The 17405-nt window shown below is 43.5% G+C and overlaps 1 protein-coding gene across 2 annotated transcripts in view; it reads right to left on the bottom strand.

Moving 5' to 3' along the window:
- Positions 1–2450: 2450 nt before the first annotated feature.
- The window catches only part of LOC101949683 (centromere protein J-like), a 69335-nt gene continuing 54380 nt past the window's right edge, over positions 2451–17405 (bottom strand). The window contains exons 13-22 of one of the 2 annotated variants that reach the window (XM_065588921.1): positions 16004–16219; positions 14736–14882; positions 12419–12565; positions 11981–12095; positions 11580–11686; positions 10310–10465; positions 7952–8056; positions 6239–6323; positions 5787–5907; positions 2451–4160 (exon numbers count right to left, since the gene is read on the bottom strand). In XM_065588921.1, the coding sequence (XP_065444993.1) occupies positions 3971–4160; positions 5787–5907; positions 6239–6323; positions 7952–8056; positions 10310–10465; positions 11580–11686; positions 11981–12095; positions 12419–12565; positions 14736–14882; positions 16004–16219 (1389 nt within the window). In that variant the 3' untranslated portion in view covers positions 2451–3970. Of the gene's footprint in view, positions 4161–5786; positions 5908–6238; positions 6324–7948; positions 8057–10292; positions 10466–11579; positions 11687–11980; positions 12096–12418; positions 12566–14735; positions 14883–15982; positions 16220–17405 lie in introns of those variants that run through there. The other variant, XM_065588922.1, reaches the window with a different exon arrangement.

Genomic DNA, 17405 nt, shown 5'->3' with positions numbered 1-17405 from the left:
AGTAGGGAGAACCCCCCCCCCCCCAACAATGAATTGAAACATTTGAGCTCCTTGTGCATCTCTACTGCCACCAACTGTCCATCTGGCAGTAACTGCATCTGCTTGATCTACAGAAGTACATTCTCATTTTGTTCCAAACATTAGGCAAAATTCGAACTGCTGTGGCATCTAAGTCTGATGCCAGAAAATCTGTGGGTAACAAAGAATTGAGGTGTTGCAACTGTATTCTATCTCCCTACAAAGTCACCCCTTACAGCTTCTATAAGAAGAATCACAGAGGGATGTTTTGGGGCTGGATTGTTCTGTGTGTTTAGGGTTGGTAAGACTCTGATCCTGCAAATGGAGTATGCAGCCACACTGATACAGGTTATCTGTGCTCTTAGAAGGAATCATCTGTGGCAGGGAAAGGCCATTGTCAGTCGGAATACAGGGCAGAGGGGTTTTGCAGCATGAAGGATTAGAGAAGAGAGGGGTGTGAGGAAGAGGTAGGGAGCTGTCTTTTTGTATTAAGAATAACCAAATCAGGGGTCATTTTTACTATGTTTTGATTTCCATTGAAGGTGTTCTGGTTACGGCATGAGCTACATAGCTCTTGTTATTTATGCCATCACCTTCTCCCTCTCTCTGAGAGAAAACTAGTCTTGTGCTATTTATTTTGATGGTTCCTTTGCTTTTATACTATTCAGCATCTCCTGAAGCTTGCTTTCTAGCACCCCAGGTCAGACAAAACAACAAAATTACCATTAAATATTCGTTCCTACTCTCACCCCAAATGGTTATACTATGGGCAATTGCAGCTGTAAAGGGTTCTACTAGCTAGGCTCTGGTTTGCCACTACCCCAGGCAGTATGGTGCCAGGCTCCTGGGAGAGCTAGCAAAATGATTTGGGGTGTGGTATCATTAACATGCACGGGACATGCAGCTCTAAATCCATCAGACCCAGATGGTGCAGTGTCCACTTTCCTAGTGGCTGGCCAGGACAGGGACTTAGAGCGAGTTGCCTGAGACTCAGTCTAGACAAGACATAGGTGATATTAGTGGGTTGGAACCTGGGGATACAACAGAAGTAGTTCCTGCCCTGTGCCTGAAAGAGATTTTGCTTATCTTTTCTTCAAGATGTTTGCAATTTGGGGGTGCTACTGGTGCAGCTTTTGGCCCAGAGAACCTTTTTTACCTGCATATGGTAAGTAGTGCTCAAATTATGGGGAAAAAATAGGGGGTGGCTTTAATGTAAACAGTAGTGAGAAGTAAGGGGGAGTCATAAGACAGAAGTGAGGTAACCACTAAAAGTAGTATGGGGGCCTGCCCCTCCCTCCCCAGCCCCACCATAATTCAAGCACAGCTGGTAAGACATTTGTGACATTTTATTTTGGATCAAGAGCCTGCCAAGGAAATACCATACTTTTGTGACTTTTATTGGGATTACTACAATGTATTTTTCATCTACATGAGCCTATACATGAAGGCCATGTGGAAGTTTTGGTAGTGGACAAGGCAACTATATAACTATTAGATGGATATTACTCAGAGGAAATATTTTACACCAGTTTTTTATTGACTTTACTGTTCTCACTTTTACTTCTGGGTCCAATTCAAGGTGCTGACTTCGATCTGTAAAGCCCTACAGTACATAGTTTAGATTAGAACCTGGTTACTTGAGAAGTTGCCTCTCCTCGTGTACCACAGTGTAAATGTCTTTATGTCACTTACAGAGTATACTATTACCCATGGCACATTTAAATAAGAACAATCATATAACAGTACAATGCCTCCAGCATCTAATAGGAGCCAACACAAACGACACCCTCAGAGAAAGCCTAGGTAAACAAACCTTACAATGTGCCCTTAAAGGCAACTGATTCAGGCTGTCAGATCTCTCCACTGTGAATGCTCTGCAGCCCTTCTTATATGGGCCTGCCCAGCCCTGATTGACTGCTTCTCGCAGCCCTTCTCTGATTGGCTGCTTCCCACACAGGCTAACCCCCTTAGAGCCCAGTGTGGGGCAGGCACCCCATAACAGGATTATAATTAATGGTGCAAACAAGCAGATTTCTAGATACTTAATCATGATTTAAGGATAAAAATGACAAGCAAAAACCACCAAACATTTCCTCAATACCCGTAAATAAGCACAAATCAGCTGCTTCATTGATGATCAGTAAACTTTTTAAAAAACAGTATTCTTAGGAATAAGCTTGATGTTTCTCATTTGCAGATGCAAACGCCATGTCTATTTTCCTAACCTGACTGAATGCAATTTTCAATGACAGCTTTGCTGTGATGGCTATTTGGGACAAACCACTTAGCCTCATTTCAGCCTTTATGTAGCAGCAAGATGTATTACCCTGTAACAAAGGACATGGAATAGAGATCTTTTTGGATTTCTTAAATAAGCTGCCTTTCGCAAGCTATGTAGAAATGAATTAAAGATTATGATAGTGAAAAGCACACAATTCTAAATAGTTTATTTTACACATAGGGAGTAAAAGGAATAAAACTACAACTATGTTATCACACCTGAATCACATTAAAAAGTATTCATTATCAAATGCTTAGAAAAGAGTAATTACATTTATACACACTGTCATCTGTGATCAATATTAATGGGAAATAACTTGTTTCATACACTTTCTGTCTAGTCAGACTACATTTTCCAGACTGCACAGTAATTTGAATGCAAATTTGTTTGTATTCTGAGCTGCAAGAAACAAAACAGAAAAATGAACAATTGCATAATCTTGCAATTATTTTACACTTGCATGTGAGGAAAGAATAAAGGTAGATTGCTAGGAGTCTGCAGGACTTTACACATGTATTTTGGGTGCTGGAGTCAAAAGAAATTAAATAATGCTAGAGAGAGAGAGACAGAGACAATCAACAAGAAATATTTTTAAAATTAAAGACTTCGGTCCAGATCTTCATGGAGTGTAAATCAACATGGCTCTATTGAAGTCTGAGGAGCTGGACCGTGGTCTTTAGATTTTTACTTAATAAACTGCGTTCACATTAATGATTTTGTTTAATGCAGCATGTCTGGGTGGATCTATCATGCTGAATAATAAAAACAATATTTTTTACATTTATATGGTGTCTTTCCAAAGGATCTCAAAGTGCCTTACAGCTATGGGGTATACATACAACACCATTGAAATGCAGGCACTTCTGGGGTAGACAGAGGAGCCAACTAGCACCCGAGTAAGGGGAAGGGAAATTTTGGGCAAGGTCATCAGGCAAACACCTGGTGGAAAGGAAAGTACTATGGGTTGGTTATAGGGTGACCAAATGTCCCATTTTTAAAGGGACAGTCCCGATTTTTGGGACTTTTTCTTATATAGGCACCTATTACCCTCCACCCCCTGTCCCGTTTTTTCACAGTTGCTATCTGGTCACCCTAGTTGGTTAATGTCTATTCAGGGCAGACGTGAGTGCAGTTTTAGAAGCCTCATTCAAGAAACACCCACCCAGAAAGCTGTAGTTTAACTAAAATTCAGTGAATGCAAGTAAAATTCAATCCTACATATCTACTTGGAATGTGAACTTATGGTCCACGTGACAAAGTGGACCATATCATATCATATGCTTATCATATCTAGGCATATCATATGCTTAGTCTCCTAGTCCATCCCCTTCTTCCTTACACCCAGTGGGAAGAAGTGAAATGTTCTTCACACTGCAATTTCTGGTTTTCCTTGAGACACGTGGCATTCATTTATGATTTTAGAGAACACAACTTGTTATGAGCCTGATCCTTAATTGACTTTGAGAGGAGTTGTGGGTGCTCAGCGCCACTCACAGTCAGGCCCTAATTCTTTCAAGGAACAGAAAGGCAGGCAAAGGGAAAAGGAACAAAACACATCAGACTTGTGCACTTCCAGGGGATACAGATATCTACACTATAAAATAATAACCAATCTCAACCAGAAACTGGCTTGAACAACCTACATACAACACTGCGCCTAGAGCGGATGAATCACTTCTTATTGAGGATGATGTTGCCCTCTTCGTCTTTGATTCGAACCCGTCCAGAGGAATACTTTGTTTCCTGTTGGCCACTGGAGTACACAGTCTTTATAGTGCCATCGGGGTACTCCCTCCTCTTGAACTGTGACGTGTGAATCTCCTTCTGCCCATTACTGAACATCACCATTTTATCGCCGTTCCTGAAAAAAATGACAATCGATAAAGTATTCAGCCATGTACAAAAACCCAGATTCCCCATGGGTGTATAGTACATCCTGACCAGGAGTGGTGAAAGCTCCCTAAAATGGGGGGGGGGAGGCGGGACTGGCATCCGAACCGTGGCCCTGCCCCTCCATGCCACCCTTCCCCCCTTGAGGCCATGCCCCCATGCCACCCCTTCTCCCTGAGCCTCCACCCTCACACCACTCCTTCCCCTGAGGCCCTGCTCCTGCACCGCCTCTTCCCACCAAGACACCCCCCCGCACTCACTCCTCTCCATCTCCTCCCCCTGTTGCTTGGTCTTATGGTTGGTAAAAAGTGATGGGGCCATGACCCCCTGGTCACCCCTGTTCTGGCTCCCCTGATCCTGACAGACTCCAGCAGTGGAAAATACACTGTGGGGAGGCTGCTACAGTATAATAGATAGCTGCAGAAACCAATGCTGAGGGCCAGGGCTGCCTCCAAAATGGCCAGCACTGAACAGAGAAGGGGTGTGGATATACTGAATCAACACATTCCAAGAGCTGCTTCCAACAGTGGGGCTTTGATGGAGTCCCATCCATAACTTAAAACTGCTCCCTGCAGGTGAAAGCAACAAGGGAGGTGAAGCTGCAATTATGCTGCGTGAAATGAATCCTCCCTATGGCGGATAGGCCCAGGCTGGTGCAAGGACACACGATTGACATCTCCTTGTGTTCACATGGGTGAAAGAAGCCCTAATGTTATATATGCTGCTGCAGGAGACGGACAGGGTGCACAGGAATGCATCACTGAGACTGAATGTTCTTATGAATATATCTTATGAATATATATAACACCTCAGATGGAAGCTTTCCCCTCCAAGTTTCAGCACAGCTCTGATCTTCAACCACCCAAACGTAACAGTGTTTACAGAAGAACTGCGGTTCTCAGCAGTTCTCACAATGTGGTCTTCATCACAGAGATGTGTCAGTATGTAAACTTAACTCAAATAATAATGAACAACATAATCTGCACTTACAGAGCACTCTTCATCCAAGAATCTTAAAGCACTTTACAAACACTGGTTCTCACAATGCCCCTGTGATGTATGTGGTAGTAAGTATTATTATTACTCATTTTTCGCTGAGGCACAGGGAGGTGTCACTTGCAATGACTTGCCCAAGGAGAGAGAGTCAGCCACAGAGGTAAGTATAGAGGCCAGGAGTCCAGATCTTCAGTCCCCTGCTCTATGCACTAACCCAGTGCACATGACCCTCTGGTGCCTTGCCCCTTGCGTAACAAGTCATTACAGCTGAACAAAGTGAGTGTAAAGTGCTACTAAATCAAATCACACCCACTATATCCAGCTGCAAATGACTATACAAGATGCAAGGCCGTGAAGAATCATCCCCAATGCTTCGCTCTGGTAAAAGCTTTCCTCCAGTCGTACTCCAAATCCTGTCACTTTTTAATTCTTCTGAAACCTCCGAACAAATCGGTATGTACTGAAAACAAAACAACCCTCTCGTTTGTAAAAATGAACCTTGTAAGACACAAACTAAAGCTGTAACCTTCAGCCCTCCCACCAGGAGAGCCGGTATACATCTGCTCAGTACCCCAGTCACGTCACCTCACAGGATACTTACTTTTCTATTTTTACTACTGTACCATCTGGAAAAACCGTTTCCTCAAGCCCACCATCATAGAAGCGTTTCACTGTCTGATCTGGGAACACAATTTCTTTGGTGCCATCTGGGTGGTGTTTTTCTGTAGAAAACAATATTTTTAAAGTCTATTTAGAAACTCCATCATGTTGGTTTATATGAAACTACAGCATGTTCTTTCACAAGACATAGGGATGAGGAATGAACTTTATAGACGATAACCTATTAAAAATGGTAAAGAATAAATAATGATAAGCATCGAAACGGTGCTTTTACATCTGTAGATCTCAAAGCAAATATCGATTATCCACGTTTTATAGATGGGGAATCCAAGGGACAGAGTGGTGACGTGAAAAGTCCCAGTCTCCCAGAGTTAGAGTCAGGCAATTTTTTATAAGAAGATACTCCTGCACAAATTATGAGCTACCACATACCTATCTGATTGTTAGGGAACTGCAGCACCTCCAAGCCATTTGGATAAGTGGTATGGGTTGTCTGTGCATCTGCATAATAATAAATCTGCAAGGACAGTGAAGAGTTTGTATTTTGTTTCTAATATTTTAATAATGGGATAAAGTTATAACAACGTTTTTAAAAATCTCTCACTGGTCATCAGGTTGCATTGATTTACATAACACAATCCATTCAGTGAAATCCCAGTGGAGGAGGCGCTCAGAAGAGCTGTGCCTTAACTCTACCATATGGCGCCAGTGTCATAAGCCATTCCTCATGGGAAAGGAAAGTCATGAACAGGAGAGAGGAGGAATACAAAAAGGAAGGGAGGAGGAAGAGAGGAAACTAGGGCTTCCCAAAACAGGCATTGTAATGAATACTTGGGACAATATTTTTATTTAAATGCAATTGTATTCAAAGATGCCTGGATAATAACTGAAAATTGTTATGAAGAACACTTTAGCAAGAAGTATTGCTACTAAGAGGTCCACGTGTGTTAGGGTGGGTGTTAATGTCTCGCTCCACCTTTAATGCCATAACACCTCTCTATCCCATTTCTCTAGCCCCCGCAAACAAGCCCAGAACAACTCTTGATTTTACCCTGTTTCCCCGAAAATAAGACAGTGTCTTATATTAATTTTTGCTCCCAAAGATGCGCTAGGTCTTATTTTCAGGGGATGTCTTATTTTTCAATGAAGAAGAATACGGTACACATCGGTGGATGCCTTATTATCGGGGAGGTCTTATTATCGGGGGGATGCCTTATATTACAACGAGAGGCAAAACTGTAAGTAGGCCTTATTTTCGGAGGATGTCTTATTTTCGGGGAAACAGGGTATGAGCTGAAAGAAGTGGTGAAAATGCCTAATCTTTTCATGATTGTTTTCCTTTCCAGATGCAGAACTACAGGTCCTGCATTTGCTACTTCTGTGAGAAGGAAGTATGAGAGGTAGAGGCTGTCAGAGCCCATCTCAATAACAACCGTGAAGAGTTGGTGGTCTCTGGCCAGTCCCCACCAGCCAGACAGTATCTACATCACATAAACTCCCATTAAAACAACCGTCATTAATTGACACCCTCATTGGTAGCATTTGCAGAGAGGTCTAGAACTGAATGGACATGAGGAATGAACTAATGTCTCATGCCTTAAGCCCTGGTCGATGCCAGAAAACTGACCCATAGCTGACAATGGGTCCCCCCTAAATTAGTGCTGAAAACAGTTTAATGGGACAAGACAGTTTGTAGCAATGTTACACAAGAGTTGGCGGAAGCCTGGGTGCAAGTCTCAACCGCACTTCCTATAATGGTATTGGAAAGAGGGCTGCCCAATCCATGCAAGCAGATAAACACCACACCTAGGTAGCACTTTTTCATCTGTAGATGGTAGGTGTCATTATCTCCAGTTTACAAATGGGGTAACTGAAGCACACAGGATAAGTGACTTGCCAAAGGTCACACGGTGAATCAGTGGTGGAGCTGGGAATAGAATCCAGGTGTCTGGATTCCAAGCTCGTTAGTTGAATCAAATTTCCCATAACATATGGTGTGATCTTTACATTTTTGCTTTCCTGTGGAGAAGGGAAACTTCACTTACAAAACGTTCTCTAGAGCCTGTGTAACGGTAATTCATAGCCATATCAGGGATCCTATTGATCCCCCTTTTTCTACCCTTACATCTGCGTAAGGTCCCTTACCTTGCCATCTGCATACTCTATTTTTTCTCGGACCTCCTCATCACTCTTTTTGCTTTCTTCATATAGTGAAGATCTTCTGGATAATGTTGATTTTGGAGGAGAAGTCTGTGGAAACATTATAGTCCCTGTTATATTGTTACATGAACATAGAGTTTTGCTAATATTTTTGCTAATCTTAATCAACTCTGCCAAAAATATGGTAATTAGAAGAGCATTACTATGGGAGACAAGCACTGCACAGAAGGGTGAGACACAGGGCCCTCTTCTCATTTACATGGAGGCCCCTTCAAGCTGCTCTGGCTTAAAATGGGCTCAAGTTATATTTACACCCACAGTGTAAAGGGCCCTCAATGTAAGTGAGAATCAGGCCCACAGTGTCCAGACCCATCCTGAACCAATATTAGCTACAGTCAGGGAGTGTGTGTGTTTTGTTTTGGAGGCAGAAATCCAGTGGAACACAAAGTCTTTCTCCTGGCAGGATAGTAACCCATTCAGGTGAGCAACACAAGAGGGAAACAGTAAGCTGCAGACAGTTTAGGGTGTGAGAGTGAGCCAGCACCCCAAATCACCAGCCCTATCTGGGACCCTGGGCCTCTCAGTTTCAGCTGGCAAGGGGGTTACAAGAATATCCTGATCTGATGTGTTCTGGTTCACCAAAGAATATCATATGAGGTCTTAAATGAAAGCCAGGGTCACACTGGTCATTGATACCACTGTGAAATGTATGTACAGATACTACAAAGGAGTTACATATCTATGCTAAAAATATGTTCTTAAATTCTGTATTACAGCAGAGGTGGAGAAACAGGTTTCCTGTCAGAAAAAAAGGTATTTATTCACCTGTTTCTCTGTTGCATGTAAATTAAGCATCATAAGCTAACACAATGGAGGCATATTTACATATGAAGTCAACAGGGAGACGTGAAATCAACAGGAAAGAGCACACAGGAAAAGCAAGCGATGGTTATCCCATCTCAGAGTACAGACAATGAACTTTGGGGATATAGGTAGAAGGCAAAAGTTAGTAACCTGCACCTAGGAAGCAAACAGGTAGTGCGTTTACATTCATGAAAACGGGATCTTAATCAGCCTTGGTTGAAATCACTGCAAAAGGCTTTGGGCGAGATAAACTAGACAGGAGGTTAACCTAATAGTTAAGTTTAGTCTCTAGGAAGCAAGTCAAGATTTTGTTTTATATATCACCCTTTTGTTCCGTTATCCTTACTCACTATCTCTTGAACCTTTGATAATAAACTTATTGTTGTTCTCACTATACATAAAACTCAGTGCTGGGGTATTAAACAAGGTGCTGATCCTGAGCTGAATCATACAAGCTGGTAAGTATGCTGTTCCCCTGGGGACTGCAGCCCTGGTATTTCTGTGAGTGTTCAGTGGAGAAGGGGCCAGATGCTACAGGGCAAATGCTTCAAAGGGGTTCAGGGACTGGGGTGCACCTATTGTTAAGCTGCAAGGCAAAGGAAGGGCGGGCACAGCCCAGAGGAGAGGGTTTGGGTGGCTAACAGGCTGGAGGTATCAGGTTGCTGACAGCCAGTTAAGCACAAGGAAGTCTCCCTCTCACTAGAGACAGGGTGGGGGGGGGTAACAAGGTGACCCACAATCCTGGGGACCCCGAACACTGTCACAGCATTCCAGAAGCTGTCCACCCTCTCTGAAGTTCCTTAGCAATGCCTCTTCCCTCCCTGCCAAGATAAGGGCCTCCCTGACCTTTTGCATTATTCATGCTTCCTCAGTGGTATTTTCACCAGTGGTTCCCCTTCTCTCTGAATTTAACTGTCTTCCATTCCCCATTTCTTCCAAATCCAGATTTCCTAACAGTGGCCCAAAACACTTTCGGGTTTTCTCTGCTGCCTGCCGATGTATGCCAAGATATCTCCAAAGGGTCAGAGTGCTGCTTTTGCAGCAAAGCCTTCTGGGGCACATTAGCAATGTCAGGCAGTGACAGAAAACACACACTCTGAGGAGCTCTGAAGACAACTGTGGCAACTAAACTGTAGTTAAAAAATATTTAGTTTTGCTTAAGCTTTGCACTGGAGCTAAGAGCAGCCCCAAGTCTTGCAGAGAAAATAATCCCTCTTCCTACCCCCACAAGGTCATATGCATTTTCATCAGGCAACAGAAGGCAAGGCCTTTCAGGAGCTTGAACTAATATTAACCCATGAAAGAAATGTGATATAGTCTAGTGATTAGGAAAGAAGGCTGAAATGGAGGGTTCTGTTTTCCCTGGCGTATTTTATTTTGCTTGGATTCACGAAACAACATTTCAGCACATGGTTGCATGGCTGGAGCTACGGGTGTTGAAGATCAATACGTGAGCCAGTACCTATAATTAGCTCAAACCTTTGCTTCAGCATCCAGTAATGCATAAAAACTTTCTGCTGGTGTTTTTCTGCCACTTGGGATTATGCTGTTTCTCCTGGAGAGTGTCACAGAGGCTGTTTGATCCCAAGGTTTAAGTGATTTTTGAGTCCTTTTAAGGCACAGACTCTCTTTCTCCTGTGTCAAGATGAAAATATTAAGTTGCAACATAAACCTCCTTAAAACAAATCGTTATAAAGGACTCTTTTCACAGAGAAACATACCATAGGATTTGTAATAGGGTTACCATATTTAAAAAATAAAAAAAGAGGACACTCCACGGGGCCCTGGCCACGCCCCTTTCCCACCCGCCCCTGCCCCAACTCCGCCCATTCCCCACCCAACTCCGCCCATTGCCCGCCCCTTCCCCAAAGTCCCCGCCCTAACTCTGCCCCCTCCCCTGAGTGCCCCGCATTCCCCCTCCTCCCTCCCAGCCGCGCAAAAAGGGCTGCCTGAGCGCTACCGGCTTCACGGTTTGCCGGGCAGCCTCCAGACCCTGCGCCCCCGGCCGGCGCTTCCCCAGCGCAGCTGGAGCCCGGGAGGGGAAGCGCCCAGCCGGGGGCACAGGGTCTGGAGGCTCCCCGGCAAACTGTGAAGCTGGTAGCGCTCGGGCTTCGGGCAGCCCCCTTGCCTCCGGACCCTGCGCCCCCGGCCGGGCACTTCCCCTCCCGGGCTCCGGCTGCTGTGCTCCTCCCCTGACTCTTCGGCTTTGTTTAAGAGCCGAGCTGCCCAAGCGCTACCGGCTTCGGGCAGCCCCCAAGCCCCTGGACCCTGTGCCCCCAGAGCCCGGGAGGGCAAGTGCCCAGCCAGCGGCTCAGGGTCCAGAGGCAAGGGGACTGCCCGAAGCCGGTAGCACTCAGGCAGCTCGGCTTTTAAACAGAGCAGAAGAGTCAAGGTTGGGAGCACAGCAGCCGCGGGAGGGGAAGTGCCCGGCCGGCGGTATTTTTCCTGGCCATGTTCGGCTTTTTGGCAATTCCCCCCGGACGGGGGTTTGATTACCAAAAAGCCAGACATGTCTGGGAAAAACCGGATGTATTGTAACCCTAATTTGTAAGATGTCACTATATCGTTTTAAGTACAGTCAGCACCAACAGATGGGAGGGAAAATGAAGCAGACTGAATATTGGCCCCACTGAAGACAATGGTAATTTTGCCAATGACTGAAATGGGACTAGGGTTTAGCTCAGTGTCTGTGAAAGCTGAAGTATAAATCTTGCTGGATGATTAAATATTTCTCTATGTATAAATATACCTGTGTTTCCTCATTGTTATTGCAGGATTCAGAGCTACAAACATCATCGTTCTGGTTGCGAAAGAGGACTGTGTCCTCTGAACTACCTGAGGTGGATGAAAATCTGCCTACAGGGTGTGGAAAGAAAAACAGATTCAAAAGGTCAGTGCAGGCCTAGGAAAGTGCCCAGTCATACAACTGCCACGGTGTTGTTTCAGAGTCCATTTTAAAAATGCTGACTTTCAGATTCATGCAACACATATTGCAGCAATAATATCATTCTTGTTGACAGCAACACTTGGTGCTGCCTCCTCCTGGAGCAAAAGAAAGAAGCCGTACACTCACCTGCAGACCATTGCTGGCAGGTGGAAAGTTCCCACAAATTGTAGCCATAGAAATGTAGGGCTTGCAGGAAATCTTACCTTTTATGTAAGACGATGAGTTGGTTTCCTTAGACACAGTCAAGTGTGAGACGGGAAGTACAGGTGACTTCCTGCCATAGGTTCTTTGTTCATTAAGAGATGATTGATGCATAACCTAAAACAAAATGAAGAGTTTTAGACAAATATACAGTCCTACCATCTCTGTAACTTGGCAATTCTCAGTGTATGAATGGTCACATGTGAACTTCTCCTGGGCTGTCAAGAAATGAAGCTTGTACCATAAATAAATTTGTTTCTATTTAACTGTCTACCTCTCCCCCAACATAAGCGTATTGCTTGTCATCTTAGATGTAAACTCTTTGGGGCGGCACATGTCATAATGGATCCATGATCCCAACCAGCGCCTCTGAGCAATATCATAATATAAACAGTAAATAATCATAACAATCAAAATAGTCTGCACTATTAACTGGTTACCTTCTCTGGCTCAAAGGGTGTTAATCTTCCCTGATGGGGTGTTCTCCTGCCAGTGGGTGTTGTACTTCTGCTATGAAAGTGATTAGATGGTGTCTTTTCTCTGGGTTCCCTAGTTACTGATTTCAAAGACTCAGTCCTTTGCACTGCCTGAAATGCATTCAATATTTTTGCATTAAGTATACACTGTCATGTTAAAAAAATCACACTGAAGTCATTCTGTAAAAGTAACAAAAATAATTTGCTTATTTCAAAAATGTTAGAATTTTTTTTAAATTTCCTTTTCACTATTTTTGCTGTTTGTTTACTTTTCATGTTTCTCTCTCTGCTTGGAAAATGGAAGTGGACAACCCACTTTCACTTTTGTTTCTAAGCAGTTTCATTTTCTGGTTCTTGTAAAGCTGGAACAACCCTGCGAAAGGTTGCAATCACAGCAGCAGGATGTTCACATATTAAGCACTTATAGATTCATAGAGTGAAATCTGGCCCTACTGAAGTTAATGGCAAAACTCTCATTGACATCACTGAGGCCAAGATTTAACTCACAGTTTTTAAGGCCAGATGGAACCATAACAATTGCCTTGGGTAAAATTTTCAAAAGCCCTTATGTGACTTTGGAGCCTAAGCCTCATTTTTAAAAATGGCATAGGCATTCAGGAGCTAAAGTCCCACTGACTTTCAGTGTGACTCAGAGGCAGTGCTAGTCCATTGGGGGCCCTAAGCAGAAATATTTTGCCCCCCCAACACATAATAAAAAGCAAATGGGGGTCCCCCTGAGCTGCTCGCGCCCTAAGCAATTGCTTAGTCTGCTTATGCCTTGCACCAGCTCTGATGTGACTTAGTCTCTTTTGAAAATGGGATTTAGGCTCCCAAGTCTCTTAGGTGCTTCTGAAAATTGTATCCCTAATCTGACCTCATACGTAACACAGACCATATAATTTCACCCAGTAATTCCACATCAGCTCATAGCTTCTAGTTGAACTAGAGCATATTGTTTAGAAAGACATCCAGTCTTGAGGACAAACATCCAATCTAGGCCACCCCATTCAAAAGTGGGGCAATGACAACCTAATAGTTCACACACAATATAAATGTTGCCCCTTTGTGTCTGTGCACATTACACAATACAGTCTTTATTCACCTGATCACATTTTACTTCACAAATAATACAGTATAGAATTTTAAGGGTTTTTTCCTAAAATCTTCCTGCCATCTCTATTCATGTTGCACAGTAACCTCATTTCACAAGTAACTGCTTTTTACATGTTTTTAAATTCCAAGTTACTTCAGTGACTGGGCAGGCAAATGTGGTAATTGCTGCAGCTACTGTGGGAAGTAGCTTCCACATGTCCCTGGATGTTAGAACATATTTGTGTCATGAGATCATTAACTGCAGAGACAGGAGGAATCTCAGTTCATCTGACCGACAAGGCACAGATGTAGACTAGGTGTAAAAAAAAGGCAGGGGAAAGATTATTATTCGGGATGTTCAAATGGAGACAAAATAAAAAGTTACAACTTGAAGCCAGGAGGAGGAAAATTCTAACTAGATATTTAGGAAAAAGTTCTTAAAAGTGAGATGCATCAGACAATGGCGTAATCCAGCCACAGAAGAGCAGTCAAAGGGCTATCAATATGAGCCCAGTGCTGCACTCATTATGGTCAAATGGGAGTTTTGCCATTGATTTGACTGGAAGTAGGATTAGGTCTTATGTGCACTAAAGAGAAATTGGGTTTCACACTTTGGGCCAAATTCTGTGTGGTCTCTTTCGTAATTACACAACGCCTGAAACAGTGAAAATACTGGATTTCAGCTTTGCAGAGACAAGGCTGCAGAGAGCCCATGAAAGGAGACTTCACAGCCTCCCGTGTGCCGTGGTGCAATTCTCTAGTGTGTCTCTCTCTTCAGAACCAAAGAGCCGGGGAGGGTTGGGGGAAGGGGAGGCTGGAAGAGTGGGTGGGGCAAGGCTACTGGATCCTCTCACACTGTGCAAATTCAAGGGCCAAAACCATGCATTGGGGCAGGGGCACAGTACACTGTGATAACTACAAATAGGCAATTCAGTTAGGCTTAAAATAGGAGACAGATGATTGTCTCACACCATTATGGAGTTAGGAAGAGTGCAAGGAAAACTTTACTACCGCACGTTCTTAGTGCTGAGTCACAACACGGGGCTATGTAGAAAAGGTGACCCCATGTATCTGGACACTTTCATTTACATACATTTTGGTCCCAGAAATCATTCTCTAAAATAAGTCTCATGTTTTTAAACTGTGGAAATGTGACTGTTTGCAATAAGGACCCGAGTTTTATCCATACTTTCATATTCACATCTCTGGGGGGGTGTTTCTCCACTGGAGTTTTCCTCCCCACCGGAGCGGTGTTGCGACTCTTATGGCTACTTCGCAATGGCCTGTCTTCTAGGTTAGCCAGAGACGATGTCCCTCTCAAAATAGCTTCTGAAACCTAATGGAGAATTTATGATAAACAAAGCAATGGTTTATCCATCACATCTAATAGAACCAGTCACGTCATCTTGTACCTGGTGAAAAAACTCACACCAAACCTTCACATTTTCTGAGGTAACAAGGCAATATGTACACAGGTAGCTACTATTCAGTCAGCTAGACCACAGGGGGGTGGAGGGAGCAGGTGGCACCAGTTTTCTCCCAAGCGAGATCAATACAGAATGGAAATCCCTCACTATTAGGTGCCTGGAGTTGGAAAATGTAATGGCTCTGACAGGAGATAAAAAAGAATCACCCTAAGTTTATACACAAAAGACTAGATACCCCATCTGGCTGAGTTATGCTCCTCTGAGCCTGGGGCTAGCCAGAGACAAGGTGGTCCCCAGCATAAGTTACAGCAGCCTCAGGGTCATGTCCCCTATACAGTGCCCTTATGCCAGCTGAGGATTCTCCAGCCCAGAGGGAATCTTCAGAGGCTGAAGGCCCAGGCTTTATGGCTCTTCTGCACCACCAGAGCAGGCCAAAGCAGGTGGAGTGGGGGCCAGAATCTAGACAAAAATGTCCAGCGTATTTTGCGTTCTCTAGCTCTTGGTTTGATTGGGATTGTTATACAGTTTTGTTCCGTACTGGTGTCCTTTATGTTGCATACAGCACAGCTGGAATCATTTTTCTGTGTGACCTTCACTATGCATTAAAAAAGGGTCATCAGAAGTAACAGGCAGATTCCAGTCAAGTTAAATTTGAATTTGGGATTATATTGTCCAAAGGAGCCTAAGGGAGTTAGGGGCTTCATTCTCATTAATGCTATATTAAAATATATAAAGATTATTTACCATTTCCCTTGCTTTATCAAGTGAAATTGGTGGTTCCAGGCACCTTGTAAAGAAGAATGTAGTTACTGTCACTTATAAAGGGAAGGATGGCCCAGCGGTTAGGGTACTAGCCTGGGACTGGTTATTTCCCTGAGAATAATTGGCTGAGAGAGAGAGAGAGAGAGAGAGTATGCTCGTGCACTCCTGATTCTGAAGAAATCTTAAAACTTTGAATTGCTCTGACACTGGTATACCAGACACTTCCACTGCTCACACAATCACCTACAGACAATAGATCCCTCAGTACCGGGGTTTCTGATTTTCTGCTTATGAAATCCACAGCTCTAGATTTCTTTTCTGCTTCCAGCCTCTGATGCTCTGACACTCTGAGCTCATCTCGAAGCTCCAGGTTCTGTTTGGTCAGCATCTCAATCTGATGTTTTAGCTTGCCATGGGCAGCATGCCAGTAGGACTCATTTCTCCTGAACTCCTCCTGGAGCCCTGCAATCTGCTGTTTTAACATCTGTTATTAGGGAAAGGCACAGAACGTTAGTGCACCATTCCAGACGAGGCAAGCACAGCTCATGCATTTGGAAAGACACATGAAATCTGTTGTTTTGCTTAAAGCTTTATTGAAACTTTTCATTATGACATAAACACACACAAAACAAAATCACACCAGATCTACCAAAATACACAGCAATAAATAAAACAAACAAACAAACAAACAAACAGAAATCCATGTTGCAGAAGAGCCAAAGAAAAGGAGCCTAAGAAAAAGGAATAGGTATTAGCCCCCTACAGTATTTAAGGTGTACTGACAAGCATCTACAGCAGTGAGATATTAAGCCAAAAGGGATAATTTTCAGAACTGCTGAACATCCACTATAAATGAAGTCAGTGGAAGTTGCTGGTGATCAATACCTTTCAAAATCAGGATCTAACATTCCAACCATCATGGAGCATCTCACTGTGTTTGCATTAAAAAAAAAAAGATGTTCTTTAAGCGGCTTGGACTGATGGAACAATTTGACCGATTCAGGTTCTGATCCTAATGAGTCTAGAACATCCACAACTCTTGCTGACGTCAGTGACAACTCAGGCATGGATGTCTTTCAAAAAGACATGTTGTAGCTCAAACAGAAGTTATGGGCTTGATGCAGAGATTAGTAGATGAGGTTCTTGGGCCTGTGTGATGCAGGAGGTCAACCTAAATGATCATAATGGTCCCTTCTGATCTTAAAATAAAAATCTATGAATCTATGGACACTGGCCAACCCATTTTAGAAATATATTTAAGCGTACGTTTCCTTAGACATGCCCTGCCCCTTTATTAATCCTGCACCTTTAAATGCAAAGGAGTGGATGTGCAAAGATCTCGAGTCTTTCCTTTGCTCAGGGAGAACTACACCTAATGCTTAATTGTAATCTGTCATTTTGACAGATAGGGAGGAACTGGCTGAGAACTTGAAAGTGGAAGGCATCTTGGGTGAAAGTGATCACGAAATGATAGAGTTCATGATTCTAAGGAATGGTAGGAGGGAGAACAGCAAAATAAAGACAATGGATTTCAAGAAGGCAGACTTTAGCAAACTCAGGGAGTTGGTAGGTAAGATCCCATGGGATACAAGTCTAAGGGGAAAAACAATAGAAGACAGTTGGCAGTTTTTCAAAGAGACATTATTAAGGGCACAAGAGTAAACTATCCC

Source organism: Chrysemys picta, chromosome 3 (genome assembly GCF_011386835.1).
Source record: "Chrysemys picta bellii isolate R12L10 chromosome 3, ASM1138683v2, whole genome shotgun sequence".
Classification (NCBI taxonomy): domain Eukaryota; kingdom Metazoa; phylum Chordata; order Testudines; family Emydidae; genus Chrysemys; species Chrysemys picta.
This window is presented reverse-complemented; position numbering and strand designations above follow the sequence as displayed.